We start from the raw sequence: 14090 nt of genomic DNA on the forward strand, positions 1-14090 counted from the left end.
ATAATCTCTACTATGTCTTAGCGACACACTTTGCTTTTAGTATCCAAAGAAAAATTGTTAAATAAGCAAAGCAACCCTTGTATATTTTCATTAAATGGTTTCATAATTTTTTTATATAGGCTATGTATTTTTTGCATCATTGAAATGTAATTACTGAGACAATTTCAAACAACTTTCGCTAGATGATTTAATGTAGGCCTTACACAGTACACAGTATAAAACTGAATTTAATAAAGGATACATTATTATTATTATTATTATTTATTACTTAGTAAAATAAATAGCAATGAATAATCAAGGTACGAAAGATAAACAGAAAACTAAATAATCAATAAATAATAAAGGGAATCTAAAGAACACTAAAATCAAATAGGTTGACAAGAGTATTTGTTGTATTTCCACTAAATATACTTACCACTACTGTAATAATATGTCTACTTATGGACATAAGTGTAAAAAATAAAAAAATAAAAAACAATATTTATTCTAGTCTTTGTTCCTTTATTAGTGATTACAAGTCTATCTACCGTCTAGACATCCTATGACTGGTGACAATTTGATTGTTGCAATCTGAAAAGGGAGTTTTTCCTTTTATTTTTACCATTATACAGTCTATGATTTTGTCAGATTGGAAGATATTTACAGACTATGGGAAGAACCGGAAGAACTCACTTGCAGATATCTTGAAAGGTCATTCTGGGATAGGAAAAATTAGTTGTAGATATCTGACATTGAAAGCCTCATACACATGAATGACAAAAATGACATCATTCATCCTATGAGAAATTACTATGTGGGTATCTGAAATTAAATGTGTTATTAGTGAGAATACAGTTTTCATATGAGTTGTTGATGTCTAATCTCTAATAGATAAAGCGGATTGCCATAAAACACAAGTGTTCCTTTTTTTTCTATTTTACATGAAGGCATCACGAGTGTTTACTTTTAATTTATTGAAAGTCGCAACCGGATTGGCCAAGCGTAACTAGACGCGGGAAACCCGTGGTGGGTATTTTACTCACGATTTTACCATTCAAGACAAAACCCTGAACCTTTATCTTTTTCCACAGAGCACATGCTATAGAAAGGCACTGTAAAAAAAAAAAAAAAACATGTTTTATTACCCAAATGTCCTTAAGCGCAACACTGGATGTTTTTCCACAGTTTGGTAAGTTTTTAAATAAGATAATTTAGGTCAATATTTTGTGATGGCAAAGGTAGCTAGCCTTTTGTTAACTACGAACAAAACAGCAGGACCTTTAAACATAAATAAATGATAAGCCTGTGTCAGATTCATGTTGTTTTTGAATGTTGTGTTTGTTTATTCAGGTTAGCTGCTACAAGAGGTATCAGGGTGAGTCGGAGAGAGCTGCTCAGAGTCAATGTCAGGAGAACATGGTAAGAAGTCAATCAGGTTATTTTATCAAAGCAAGCTAGGACAGATAAAGGATGTATTTAACTGTCTGGCTTGTATTGATTCATTGACAGGTATCTGATATTTTAGGCCCATTTCGTGTTTTTTTAACACTATCTTAGTTAATATATTGTGATTTCACTGTGCTTGATAGTTGACATGAGAGTAAGGCTGCTCGCTTTCAAGTAAATAGTAGTCTAGTTTGGTGTAAAGGTGTAAATTATAAAAGACATTAAAGATTGGTCAGATCTCTCTTTGTACTGATCTGATGTACCGTCAATCTTCAAATAAAAGCACATCTAACTTTCAGGCCCAGTCCCTTGTACTAGTTTTGACAAATAAAGGCAGCTCTCCATTAGAGATGTGATTTTCGTGTTGAAAGAGTTTTTGGATCAATATAAGGACAAAAAGCAGCAAGACACACAAAATAAAGATGAACTACATCTGTCCAAGAAAGACAGTTATGTTTGTATGAAGGAGGTGCACATGCTGGTTCACAAAGCAAGATCTATTTAGTGATTTATTTAATTGTTTATTGATATCCTAAGTGTGTACTCTGTTTAATATTCTGTCTTGTGTAAATGTACAATTTAGCAGTCTTTCCCAGCTTTGCTTAGTTTGCACAAGTTTTGTTTAAAAAAATAATTGAAAGCCTGTCTCATATTGAAGCCTGTCCCAAATAATTGCAGGGTCATTTCATAGACTGAAGTAAATCAAAGCCTGGGCTATTAATAGTTTTACGGTAGTATAAATAGTACATGCAGCTGTATTATGTAGTGCTGTATACCTTCTAAAAATGCTGCACTATTTTATTATATAATACCAGTTTATAATTTGTTTTTTTTACAGTGGGGACATTTTGGACTATGTGACAGCCCAGGTGCCCGCACCTCAACCCAACCTGCCGAGGCCTCGGTTCTCTCTCTACCTGTCGTCTCAGCTGCAGTATGGAGTGGTTGTTGTGTACCACAGGCAGTGTGGCTTCCTGCTCGGTAAGGGCAAATTACATGACAATGAACTAGAATAGAGCAGAACAAGCAAGAGTAGAAAGCCCAGAAGTCATAACTGTCCTCAGAGCTACATTTTCTATACACAGTACACTGTAACCGTTTGCTAGATGAGCAAGAAGAAAGGGGGGATAACATAAGGGTAGTAGACCAAAAAATGACTTTAATGCTTTATACAGTATAAAAACCACAAACTGTTCATGTGTTAACAGTGGTGGCAGACAAATCTAATAGCATACTGTACATCAGGTGTAGGCATGAGTATGTTAGTTTTGAACAAGGGAAGATTTAAATAACTTGATTATCAAGGATAAGCAGAAAATGCAGTCAGTAAGAAGGATGATGTTCAGCTAAACAATTACCTTTATTTTCTGTTGGGTTACTTTCCAGGGTAAACTAAGGTGAAATTTGAAAATGCTGTTAGTTCAAATTATGCAAAACACAGAAGACAAGTTGTCCCTGCAAAACATAGAAGTGTCAGAAATGCTGTTTCAGTGTTTAACCAAAACAGTGCTATCTCTGCACAATGCATGCTTCCCAAATCAGCCTGACGAAGCTGATTTAAACTCCTAGATAGAGCAGATGAATGCAATACCAGCAAACCAAGCTCAACATTCTCTAGTCATCTTGGCATAAATGACACCCTGAAACTTGTATTGCATCAGACAGGTTCACAATCATGCTGTTGTCATGGTTGATGAAATCTGTGAGAAACACTGCAGGATGATAAGCAGGAGGAGAGGCCAAAAAAGCAACCACTGCCTGTTGACTACTGTGGTTTTTGAATTCAGCAATGGTATTTAATTTAATATCTCAGTGCAATAAAATTGAACCTCAATACGATCGAGAGTGCTTAACAGGACAAGTGGGAATGTGTCCTCTCTGTTTTATAATATGTCCTTAAAAAAACGTGATAAAACATTTATTTGGTCATCCTGGCTGGGACAGTTGAATAGATTATCTGTAAACCTTGACTAAAACAATACATGAATGAAAGTCATTATGCAGAAAATATATCAAACCAAAAACAATTCAATTAATAGGATACCTTGTTTATAGCCATCTTCTCTAGTCTTAAAAGGAGGCATTATGGTCAAATGGTCTCCTTTGATCAATGCCAGATGTTTTAGTCCTTGACCTATAAGTGACATATGTGCTTCTGTGTCTGAAGGAACTGCACATCCAAGAGTTGTGTTTGAAAATGTCAACTCTTGCTCTGTTTCCAGAGGAGGCTCAGCAGACCATGGACCGCCTGCTGCGCTCTAAAAGATGCATACCTATTGACCTGGCTGAGTCTGACAGGTGTGCACACAACGACACACACATCCATTTGATCTGGCACAGTGCATGCCCAGTGTGTTTTTCTTTTCTTATCCTGGACCTCCTATGATTTGAAGCAGCGCCCTGCAGAGGTTTTATGCTTCAGGGGGAAGTCAGAGCTCGAAGCATCTGGTGGAATATTTATGAGGGAGATTATTTTTGGTAATTAAGACTGTACAAGGAGGCAGAAGTGTGGTATTGCGTGAATGATGGACAAATGAAGATGCTTCCATTAAAAGGCATTATAAATGTTAATAGGCTGTGTTATTGTACAGCAGTGATGTATGGGTATGTGTTCATCTTAGCTTTATGCATACTACAGATCGTGTACACAGATCTTATTTTAGTAATACTTGTATTTTTTTTAAACTATGAAACCAACTTCAAGGATAAATGTATGCAAACTGTAGCTAGCTAATACAGCACTGCACATGTGAGGGATGTTTGGATATTGTGGATAGAATTATTGGTGTGTTTATCCTGCAGGCTGGCCTTGGATGTGCCTGACAACCTGTACATGTTGGAGGAGGCAGAGGGGGCTCAGGACCCTTTCTTTGGACTCATGAAATTGAAACAACTGCCCAGCCCCTACAGCGTACACGTGGTAAGTAAGCCATATGATGACATGGTGTGTGTGTGTGTGTGTGTGTGTGTGTGTGTGTGTGTGTGTGTGTGTGTGTGTGTGTGTGTGTGTGTGTGTCTACAAAGGCAGTGTAACCTATTGTCTCCTTGTGGAGTGTAGAATAACTGTTTATCTGTTCAAAGCAGGAGTAATAGATGTGCTTGTTTGAAATAGATGTCACCACTGTTCTGTCAAACACAACTTACATTTGAGTTGTTTATGACTTTTAAAAGTAGGTGAAATAATAGACTAAAGACATACTGTCACATGTTACTTATGTATACAATACAGATATTCTGTACCCACAATATGACACATTGTTTCCCTTTAGACATATGTTCAGAGATGTTTTCCCACCTCTGTAGGACATTTAATAAATAAGATAAGACTCTTACATCAGTAAACTTTCTTTCAGTAAAGCTTTAACTCTGGGTGTTTTATTAGAAGTTAATTAGTAAGTAATAAGGATTGAGGTTACATGTACCGGTAAGTAGTTTCATCTGACCACATTCAGCGCAAAAGTTCTGCTGCTACAATGGACTGAGTGTTTTCTAATCGCAGATCAAATACAGAAAAAACACACACACATCCTGTACTTGCCACACCTATTTAAAGGATGTATGTACATACATGTATGTTTATACTACACAGACCCTTCAGAAGGCTGACATGATACAATATGATGCTTTACTGAAGTTACTGTGTTGTAATGTTTTATTATTCAACATATAATACCTCAGCCTTTTATTCTAACAGACAGTTCACTGTTTAACTAACTAATTCCCCAGGTGAGTGTTTGTCCTATGGCATTACACCTGTAGTGTAGGACACTCCCATTCCAGCATAGCATACATGCAGTATCTCTGGATACTACCCACTGGTACTCTGAGATAGAATAATCCCAGTAGATAACTGTTGCTCACTGTGTGTGCTCTAAAACCGTCTGACAGCTGACCTTTGTCCTTCTTGTCATCTTTCCCTGTGGAAATACCATGTCCGTCTTAAATCATCAACAGCACCACCAAGTGAGACTAAACTATACAGGGGCAGTAACCTGGAAATCACTCTAGTAGGGGCCTAGTGGTTAGTTTGTGTCCCCCATGTATGAAGGCTGTGGTCTCCGAAGCGGGTGACCTGGGTTTGAATCCAACGTCTCCTTTCATTCCCCACTATCTCTCTCCGACTATCCACTGTCTTGTCTCTCCAATAAAGACATACAAAAGCCCCAGAGTAAATCTTTAGTGGGTCCTGTGATGTAATTGAAATTGTCCCTATACTGTTTTTTTGCATTCAGGGTCCAAATGAGAAATTGCTGATGTGATTTGATCTACCGGTAATTGTGTATTTGAATATTTTACACACTCATCAGGTGTCAGGCAGGAAATGCTATGTCGCACATAAGAGAATGGAAGTACAGCAGAGAAGCAAATGAGCTTCATCATTTGAGATGATGTTTCTTTGCTGCCTTAGCGAGGCAAAATAAGAAAGTTGGAAGTATAACTTCTGCATTAGTTTGGTTTTTCACAAACTTTGCCTCGTAGTGATCGAGTTTTGGCTTTCATATGGTAGTTTTCATCAGGCTTGGTTCTCATGTATTGTCCTAAAAAAAAGAAACATATCTTTTGAGTATTCTTTTTTTCGTCATGTAATATTTTATAATGTGTGTTTGTAGCCATTGTTGGTGAATGAAGAGGCAGGGTCACAGCACTCCCTGGTGCCCAGTCCCCACAGCACAGCTGACAAAGACGGTGAGACCGGTATTTTAATGTTTGAAAGAAACGCTGTGTCCTAATTCAGTGATGACTGCTGTTTAAGTCAAATCTGTTTCCCACTGCTCACATGTTTACTTGAAACTCAAAGCTGTATGAGAAATCAAATCCTTTAGAGGTTGTTCAGGTTCATCCTAATAGCCCGACCTGTAATGGGACACAGCTTTTTGTATAACACGGTTCATAATGTGTTACTCTTTCAACTGGTTTGTGACAGCGGTGATTATGCTCTTCATATTTTTGATTATTTGGATTTTTGTAAAGGTTTGTGGGATCGTTTTGTATGATGACAAAAATTTTCAGAAATCACCCCTACATTCAGGATAATCTTTCTTAGGCCCTGTGTCCACCTGGTGTTTTTTTGCAGGCAGAAAAGTGCGCTCAGCAGCGCCTACATGAAGATCCCTTCTGTTTCTATGACAACAGTCTGTCGACAAATGCCGCTGTATGACAGACACGGCTCTGTTAATTTTTACTGAATGTTTTAAAGTTGGCATGGTTTAATTTCCGATCAGACACGGAGCAAAGAGGATGTGGGTACAAGACAAGATCGGCAAAAAATCGAGGAAAATCATTTATCTCGAAACGAGTGCCAGCAACATCAACATCTGCTTTCTGAAAAGTTGAACGTATTTTAATGTGAGCGCTCAGAGCAGCCGCACAAAAAAAGCATTGCGCTCCAAAAAAAGATGCTGAACGCTGTGCCTTTTCTCCGGGCGGCTGCCTGCTAATGCAAATGCTCTCTACTCATTGAAAACGCTAGCTGTTAACTGGCCTAAAGAAGCTTTAAAATGTTTATATGAATTAAATAAATTGTACATTTTCTTCTTAAACTTTTGGTGCAGGAGGTTGCTATTACTCCTGTAAGGAAAATGATGAATACATGCTCAGTGAATGTATTTACATTTTATCTACACATATTGAATTAGAAATAAATCTGTTTTTCTTTGTAATGGTTCCCCCTGTGCTGCAAACATGCTTGTCTTCTAATTCACCCTGCTGTGTCAAACCAGGTTTCAGGTCACCTCCAGCTGCCATCACACTGAAGGAGAAGGAGCAGTTGCATATCCCCGCTGCTGAGGTAAACGCTCTGCCACTGTGAAGGGACAGAAAAACATCTTTGTCATCATTTTTAGACACAACAGCCATCCTAGTGATTCATTGGACTGGGATGTGAAACGTGCCAACAACAGCTTTATTCAAGACCACTCCAAGGTGGTCTTCTCTCAGACTTTACAGCATGCCATGAGACAAAACATTCTTAAATCCATACATTTTCTAAACAGTGTGTATAATGCAGTGGACTTAATGGTGTAGGAAAGAGTGGATGTAAAATACCTGATGCCTAACAGACTGTCCTGAATTCACCCCTCAAATCTAATTTATGTGACAGTCATAAAGAGCAGCTGCGTTTTACTACAGTCTGTCTGAGTCCCACAATCCTCCACTCACTATTAGGCTCTTCATGATGTCACTTAGGGACTGATAATACTCTTCTTAAAGCATAATGGGCTGACGAAGACCATTTTGGTGTAATAGGATGTGACTTAATTACATCAGCTCAGTTTGTTTACTCAGATGTGTGGCTCACATATAGATACTCTGTGTCCTCCGCCCCTGCTTGCCTGCCCCTTTGGCTGATTTTTGCTTTGCATGCAAAATGTTGTAATTTCTTTGTTATCATCCTCTTCTCTTTACCAAAAACCTTGTGTCCTCTTCTAAACTCACTCTCTCTCTCTCTCTCTCAGTATTTTATGGGTGATGACCTTCCAGAAGCAACAGCTAGAGAGATCGACTTATTATTGGATCAACCGGACCAGTTCCGGGGAGGTGGGTGCATGCATGGGTTTGTATTAAAGTTGGGAAGTCTGAAATCAAGCTGGTTGCTAAACTATACTTAAGGTTCTGTGAAGTGCCAACTTTATTAGTCCCACAGTGTGAGCTTTCTGTAATGTGTCTGCACCAGTGAACCACATCACATTCTTTGTGCAGTCACTATAATAAACAAATAAAATCTGACTAAGTGTGGGCCTTTGCTGCAGGAGAGAAACATGTATTTTCAGTGGACAAGTTATTAGTACATCTCTTAAGTTTTAGAAAATCATCATTTGCTTAAACAAATAGAAAGAATAAATGACTGATGTTCTTAATTTAAGTTAGAAGCCCATTTCACAAATCCACTGCTGACATTTCTAGAAAATGTCTGGACAGCCGGCCCCTGACCCTTTCACACATATCCTACACAGCTCGAGATTTCCCCTGTTGGTTGGAGGGGGGAGGGGGGGGGGGGGGTCTCAGGAGGCAGGGTATGGCACGTCAGAGTGAGAAACCTGGGAGAGAGAAAGAGTTGGGAACAACATGGAAAATTAGCCAGAGGCCGGACCCAGACTTGCACCCCACCTGCAGCTCCTTTCTTTAAATTTCTCGATTAAGTCAAACATGAAGCTCACCTGGACATTTTCTGGATATTTTTAGGAGTGTAGTTCATGTGCGAAAGGGCAAGAGAGTATAAATGGGTTTATTATGAAATCTGTTAAAACAAAAAGAAATGTTTCCTTTAAAGATGGAAGTTATTTGAGTTTGTTTAAGGTTTTTCTTTTTATCTTTGAAGTAAATTGTTTTTGGAAAGATGGGTTAACTGAAACGTCTCTTTCACATGATGTCTCTGATATCATTTACCTGTGTGTGAACAGGATTGGATGGGCAGTATACAGAGGAGAGGGTCAGGGATCTTGAAGGAGCCATGACATCTATTGATCAGTAAGTCTTGTGAAGAAACTTTCAAAAATTGACTTTCAGTCCTTTCCATTACCTCCACTCCTCAGAGAGTGCCTTCAGGGAAACATGAAAGTCATTGTTACAGTACTAGTCTGCTTTCTTTGTTTGTTTTTGGATGTTAACAAACAGGATAGTTTGACATAGACACTTACAATACCAAATAGTTTGTATAACACAGCTCATACCTGTAAAGACAAACTGCAGTAAGCATGTGTGTGTGTGTGTGTGTGTGTGTGTGTGTGTGTGTGTGTGTGTGTGTGTTGTTTCCAGACTGAAGGAGACCATGTTGGGAGCAGAGCGGGACAGTATGTGGCTGCTAGACGAAGAGACAGGTCAGCCTGTGACGCTTCCTCTGGCAGCTGTTGCCCTAGAGATGACCCCACCACATGTTGCTATGCCTACCCCACCATCTAGGGCGCCTGGGTACAAAGGTGAAGGAGCAACAGATAGTCCCAATGGAGAGGTGAGACATAGGTGATGCTGTCTATTCACCTGTTGTTTGAGTTATGTCATGTAGACAACACTAAACAATGACAAAGCATTTTCCACTGTAACACTCATCATTAACTTCAATCTACATTCCACAAAGTGACTCATGAGCAGCTTGTTTCATTTTAGAAACCAGTAATGGAAAACAAACAAGGGTGTGTCTCCACATTGATGCATACTTTCCAGTTTGATGCTCAGAAGGGACTTCCTTAAATACATTGAAATATTAAAGCTGTGTGTTTCTCTGCGATCAGGTTGTTCCTCCTCTGAGGAAGCGAGGGGGAGGTCGCAGGCGCCAGCTGGTCTTCGCTGACTCTGAGGTCCAGATATCTGACCAAGCTATAAAGGAACAGATTGAAAACCCACAAGCTGAAACTCTGGACCTGGTACTAAATCTCACTGATGCTGTTTTTCTTAATCACATGTACAGTATATGTTTAAATACATCCACTCACTTAAAACACAGTATTTACATTATTACAATCATCTCCCTCAACCAGGAATCATGACTGGAACACACAAACAAGATACACACAAGGCTGTATATACTGTGTGCACACACGTTCATTCACTCTTTCAGCCACTGATCAATTCAATTTTCAGTTGTTGGCATTCAGTAGTCAACGTTTTTCCATCAAAGTGTTGATCCACCAGGATGTCAGTTAATCACACTCCAGCTCTCTCGCCTTCCTTCAGCTCTCTAAGCCCTCTGGAGAAGTGCTCATTGATTTTATTTCTTTGCCTCTTTCTATCCTTCTACACTCCTTTTCTACCCCTCCTCTCTCCCTCCTCTGTGAACTGAAAAAAAAAACATTCTATTGACACTGTATCATCAAACTAATATTCTGTCCCTCCGGTCAGTCCGAGGTTTTGCTACACCTCCCCACCTTGACCAAGCGTGCTGCTCCTGCTCAGCTCTTCACCGCCCCCTGTGGATGTAAGTACCACACTAAAGAATTATTATAACATTTTCTGAAATACTGAGAAAACCCATTAGAATATGAACTTTTGCACATTTTTGTACGTCAAAAGGATACAAAAGATCTGCAATCTCTTGGTTGTAGAACAAAATAGATAAATAGTCCTTTGGGGGGGGATCTGTGGGGTTTTTTGATTTTTTTTTAATGCAAGGTAAATAAATCATTTGAGGTAACTGATAACCTTGCTCTACAGTCAGTCAGTGAGAAGTTATTGTGCTGTAGGTCACATACCTCATACAGAAAATGAACCTTCAACCTCTTTGACTTTGAGTCCGTGCAGTGTAAGACTTGCATTAACGTCCAGCGTGGTTTTTAATAAGCAACACATTTATCAGCCCTGTGACACATTTTATCAGTGTTGATCACAACACTTTCCAGCTGTACTTTGAGATGCCCTCCACTTCACATCTGCTGAGGGATATACAAAATACTGACTGAAGACTTTCCTGTGACCCCTTCAAAGCCCTCCTCCACAGTGACCTCCAGTCTCTATGGAAACAGTGTGCCTCGCTCACCAGCCTGCCTGCATATGGGGGAAACGAGAGAGGGGGAAATGAAGGAGAAGAGGAGGGGAGAGAGGAGTCAGAGCAGGACAGAGAAATACTGAGGACAGAGAGGAAGAGGAGGCACTCAAGCATGAGAGAGGTGGTGGGTGTGAGAGGACATTTTAATATGAATGCCGGTCTTTGATGTTTCCTTTTTTTTATTAAGAAAATGAAAAAATATTCTAACCAACCAGGAGTCAAGTTTCTTGCCATGCCAAATTCTGCAAGGCTATTTGTGAAACCATAGGTCAAATAGGCAGCTGGCCTGCAGTCGTATTCTGCCAACTGTGTTCAGTTCAGTGGTGAGACAAATTAGATTATAAAACTTGTTTCTGTTTCATGAATCTGTGTGTCTCTCTCTCTCTCTCAGATATCCAGTGAGTCAGGACTGCAACCCGCCGACGGCTCATGTGAGAATTCTTTCTGTTTTCTCACACATTAGTTTTTCAGATGATGTTTTGGCAGCACAACAATGATATAATTTACAGCCCTATAATGTGTGTGTTTGTGCTTATCAACAGCTGTATTAGATGCGATCCTGGACATGTCAAAAGAGGACAAATCTGTGAGCGATGTGATCACTCCTGTCAGCAGATTGTAAGTCTCAGATGAGCTGACAGACACAAAGCTAGGAAAATAAAGAAATAGATCACTCTAGGGTTTTAATGTGTGTGCTAGGTCCCCACAAGAGGAGGCCCGCCTTCAAATGGAGCCAATAGTGGAGGAGAACATCGAGATGCCTGAGGCTCAGAATGATGCAGAGAGCAGGGACATGCTGAGGTATTTAATTCAGTACACACAGCACAGACACACACACTCAGAACACAGACACACTTCAAATCACACACACATCTGCTTTGAAATTCAAAATAGAGAGGAACCATTCAAGAGAGGAATCTGAGTCTGACATATTAGCCTGTTTACCTTCTTTACCAGGGTGGACATCAAATCTGGTATATTTAAGTATCAGACATTATTGGTAATTGAGTGTCAGTTGATAAGATATAAAGCTGCTTGTTTGATAGCCTAACATATATTTTATGATACATTTTGTATAAATGAGCATTGTTTCATTGGCTGTATATGGAAAGCCTTTAAATACTTTACTCTGTCCCTTCATCCCCCCCGCAGCATCTGTAAGATTTAGAAAAATTGTCAGAAGATGTCCGACAGTCACGTGTTCCTGTTTCCAATCAAAACAAACCTTTTGGAGCTCATTTCTAAAGATGTCCGTACCAGTCTTCAGAGTTGAATCGTTAAATGTACCGGTAATTTGATTACAATGCCTTGTTTTTCTTAGCTGGATCTCCAGCAGTCTGCAGAGGTTTGGAGAAGTCACCTTTGATTCTCTGGTGCCCCCGGAGGTCGATCGCACCACTGCAGCTCACTCACTCTACAAACTGCTGGGTAAGGACATTATAAGTTTCTGCTTATTAGACGGTGGTAATGCTCCTGTTTATTATTGATGAGCTGCTCAGAAGCTACTATAATGCTGCTCAGTGTGTGTTACAATAACTGACACAAACTGAGATCATTTAGTTTCCAAATAAATCTCAATGAGGATAGAGAAATGAAGTGTTATTTTGTGCATTGGAGAATATTTTATAATTTACAGGTGCACTTTGAAAACACATCATACACCAGTTCAGGATTCTTTAATGAACTCAAAATTAAGATTGAATGAAACACTTTAATGATGTTGTGTTTGTCTTCTTCAGAGCTGCTCTCAGCTCGACATGTGACTGTACGACAGAATGAACCCTACAGTGTCATCACCATCAACTCTGCAGCGTTCAGGATGACCGCCTGAACACACACACACACACACACACACACACACACACACACACACACACACACACACACACACACACACACAGAGTTACTCACTTTAGTTCTGTAGAGTTCCAGTTCACATCTTTGTAATGATTACTGCAGTAGATGTACTAATAGATCCTCTCTTAATAACATGACATCATCAGATCTTTACAATTGTATCAACATTTAGATATTTTTTATGAGTGGTGGTTATATAATGGTTAAACAGCTCAGAAGAGTAATATATTGAACAGCATTCAGTAGCTTTTTAACATTGTTTTTAAAGAATATTTCAAAGATTTTTAACATTTTTTATCTGGTTTTAACTTGTTTGTGCTTTTGTATTCATAAGTATTTATATCAACTGAGTTTCAATGGTTTCCTGTTTAATATGAACTGTTATCAAAGACTTAAACATGACTGAGCTTTTACCCTCTAAAGATCTTAAATGAAGCTTTTTATACAGTTTGTGACGGTTGTGACTTTTTACTTCTATCCCTTTGATATCATATTATAACTGAAACTCTAATAAATGTTTCTTGATAAGTTTGACAGACTATGATGTGGAATGATTTGTCAAATAGTTTCATCTTCAGGCTTGATGACCTTTGTGTTCCTTCAGGTATTTTCAGAATGTACCTCAGATTGGTACAGAGCCCCTGAAGTCCCAAAAAGTAAAAATAAAAATCTTGCGCGCACAAGTTAGATAATAACTTACAGGAACAAGATAATTATATCGCACGCACAAGATAATATCCTGTGCTTGCACAATTTCTTATTTACTTTTTGGAAATTCAGGTGCTTGTCATTTTCTCTATTTTCTATTAATTGTTTAGGATCAACTGAGTAAACATATTTTAACATTAGTTTAGGTCTTACCTGTCTGAAACATCACTATCACTATCGTCACTATCCTGAGAGAGCTTGTATTTTTTCTACTTACAGGTAGTTTGGGATTAATATCAGACAAATGAACATAAAGCTCAATTTTTGTTGTTCAAGATAAAAAAAAAAAAAAACATTAAAAAAATAAGTCTATTAGTCTAAAAATCCCACTTTTTATTTCATCAATCAGTTTTAAGCTGATGGTACAGAAAAGAATAGTTGGATTACATTGTGCCTCGCTGGCAGAAAACTCCTGTCTGACCTCATGCCTCAATAACGCCACAAAGCGTCAGCATTAAATACACAGAGGAATGCTGTGTGTGTGTGTGTGTGTGTGTGGGGGGGGGGGGGGGGGGGTACACAGGGATAAGCCCATATCCATGTGGCACCTGTTTGTGACTGAGAGGCCAGAGCAGAGGTCAGTGATACAGTCACTGAACAGAAATCCTCATTTACATCATCA

At 38.9% G+C, this 14090-nt stretch overlaps 1 protein-coding gene across 1 annotated transcript; it reads left to right on the top strand.

Annotated features, from left to right (window-relative positions):
• Positions 1 to 1017: 1017 nt before the first annotated feature.
• Positions 1018 to 13327, top strand: rec8b (REC8 meiotic recombination protein b). The gene is made up of 18 exons (XM_061064538.1): positions 1018 to 1168; positions 1330 to 1398; positions 2264 to 2406; positions 3648 to 3723; positions 4228 to 4345; positions 6036 to 6111; positions 7146 to 7213; positions 7881 to 7962; positions 8826 to 8892; positions 9181 to 9373; positions 9654 to 9785; positions 10261 to 10336; positions 10843 to 11027; positions 11295 to 11334; positions 11446 to 11521; positions 11603 to 11704; positions 12225 to 12331; positions 12643 to 13327. The coding sequence occupies exons 1-18, from the start codon at positions 1113 to 1115 to the stop codon at positions 12732 to 12734; spliced, it is 1758 nt and encodes a 585-aa protein (XP_060920521.1). The 5' UTR covers positions 1018 to 1112; the 3' UTR covers positions 12735 to 13327.
• Positions 13328 to 14090: the final 763 nt, after the last annotated feature.

The sequence above is a fragment of the Labrus mixtus genome, chromosome 19, assembly GCF_963584025.1.
Source record: "Labrus mixtus chromosome 19, fLabMix1.1, whole genome shotgun sequence".
Classification (NCBI taxonomy): Eukaryota; Metazoa; Chordata; class Actinopteri; order Labriformes; family Labridae; genus Labrus; species Labrus mixtus.

Bases quoted from the DNA above. Each gene is read 5' to 3' on its own strand.
- rec8b (XM_061064538.1), top strand. From the start codon at position 1,113: ATGTTTTATTACCCAAATGTCCTTAAGCGCAACACTGGATGTTTTTCC. The intron at 8,893-9,180 runs GTAAGTCTTGTG...TGTTGTTTCCAG, and splicing joins GCCATGACATCTATTGATCA to ACTGAAGGAGACCATGTTGG. The intron at 11,705-12,224 runs GTATTTAATTCA...TGTTTTTCTTAG, and splicing joins GAGAGCAGGGACATGCTGAG to CTGGATCTCCAGCAGTCTGC.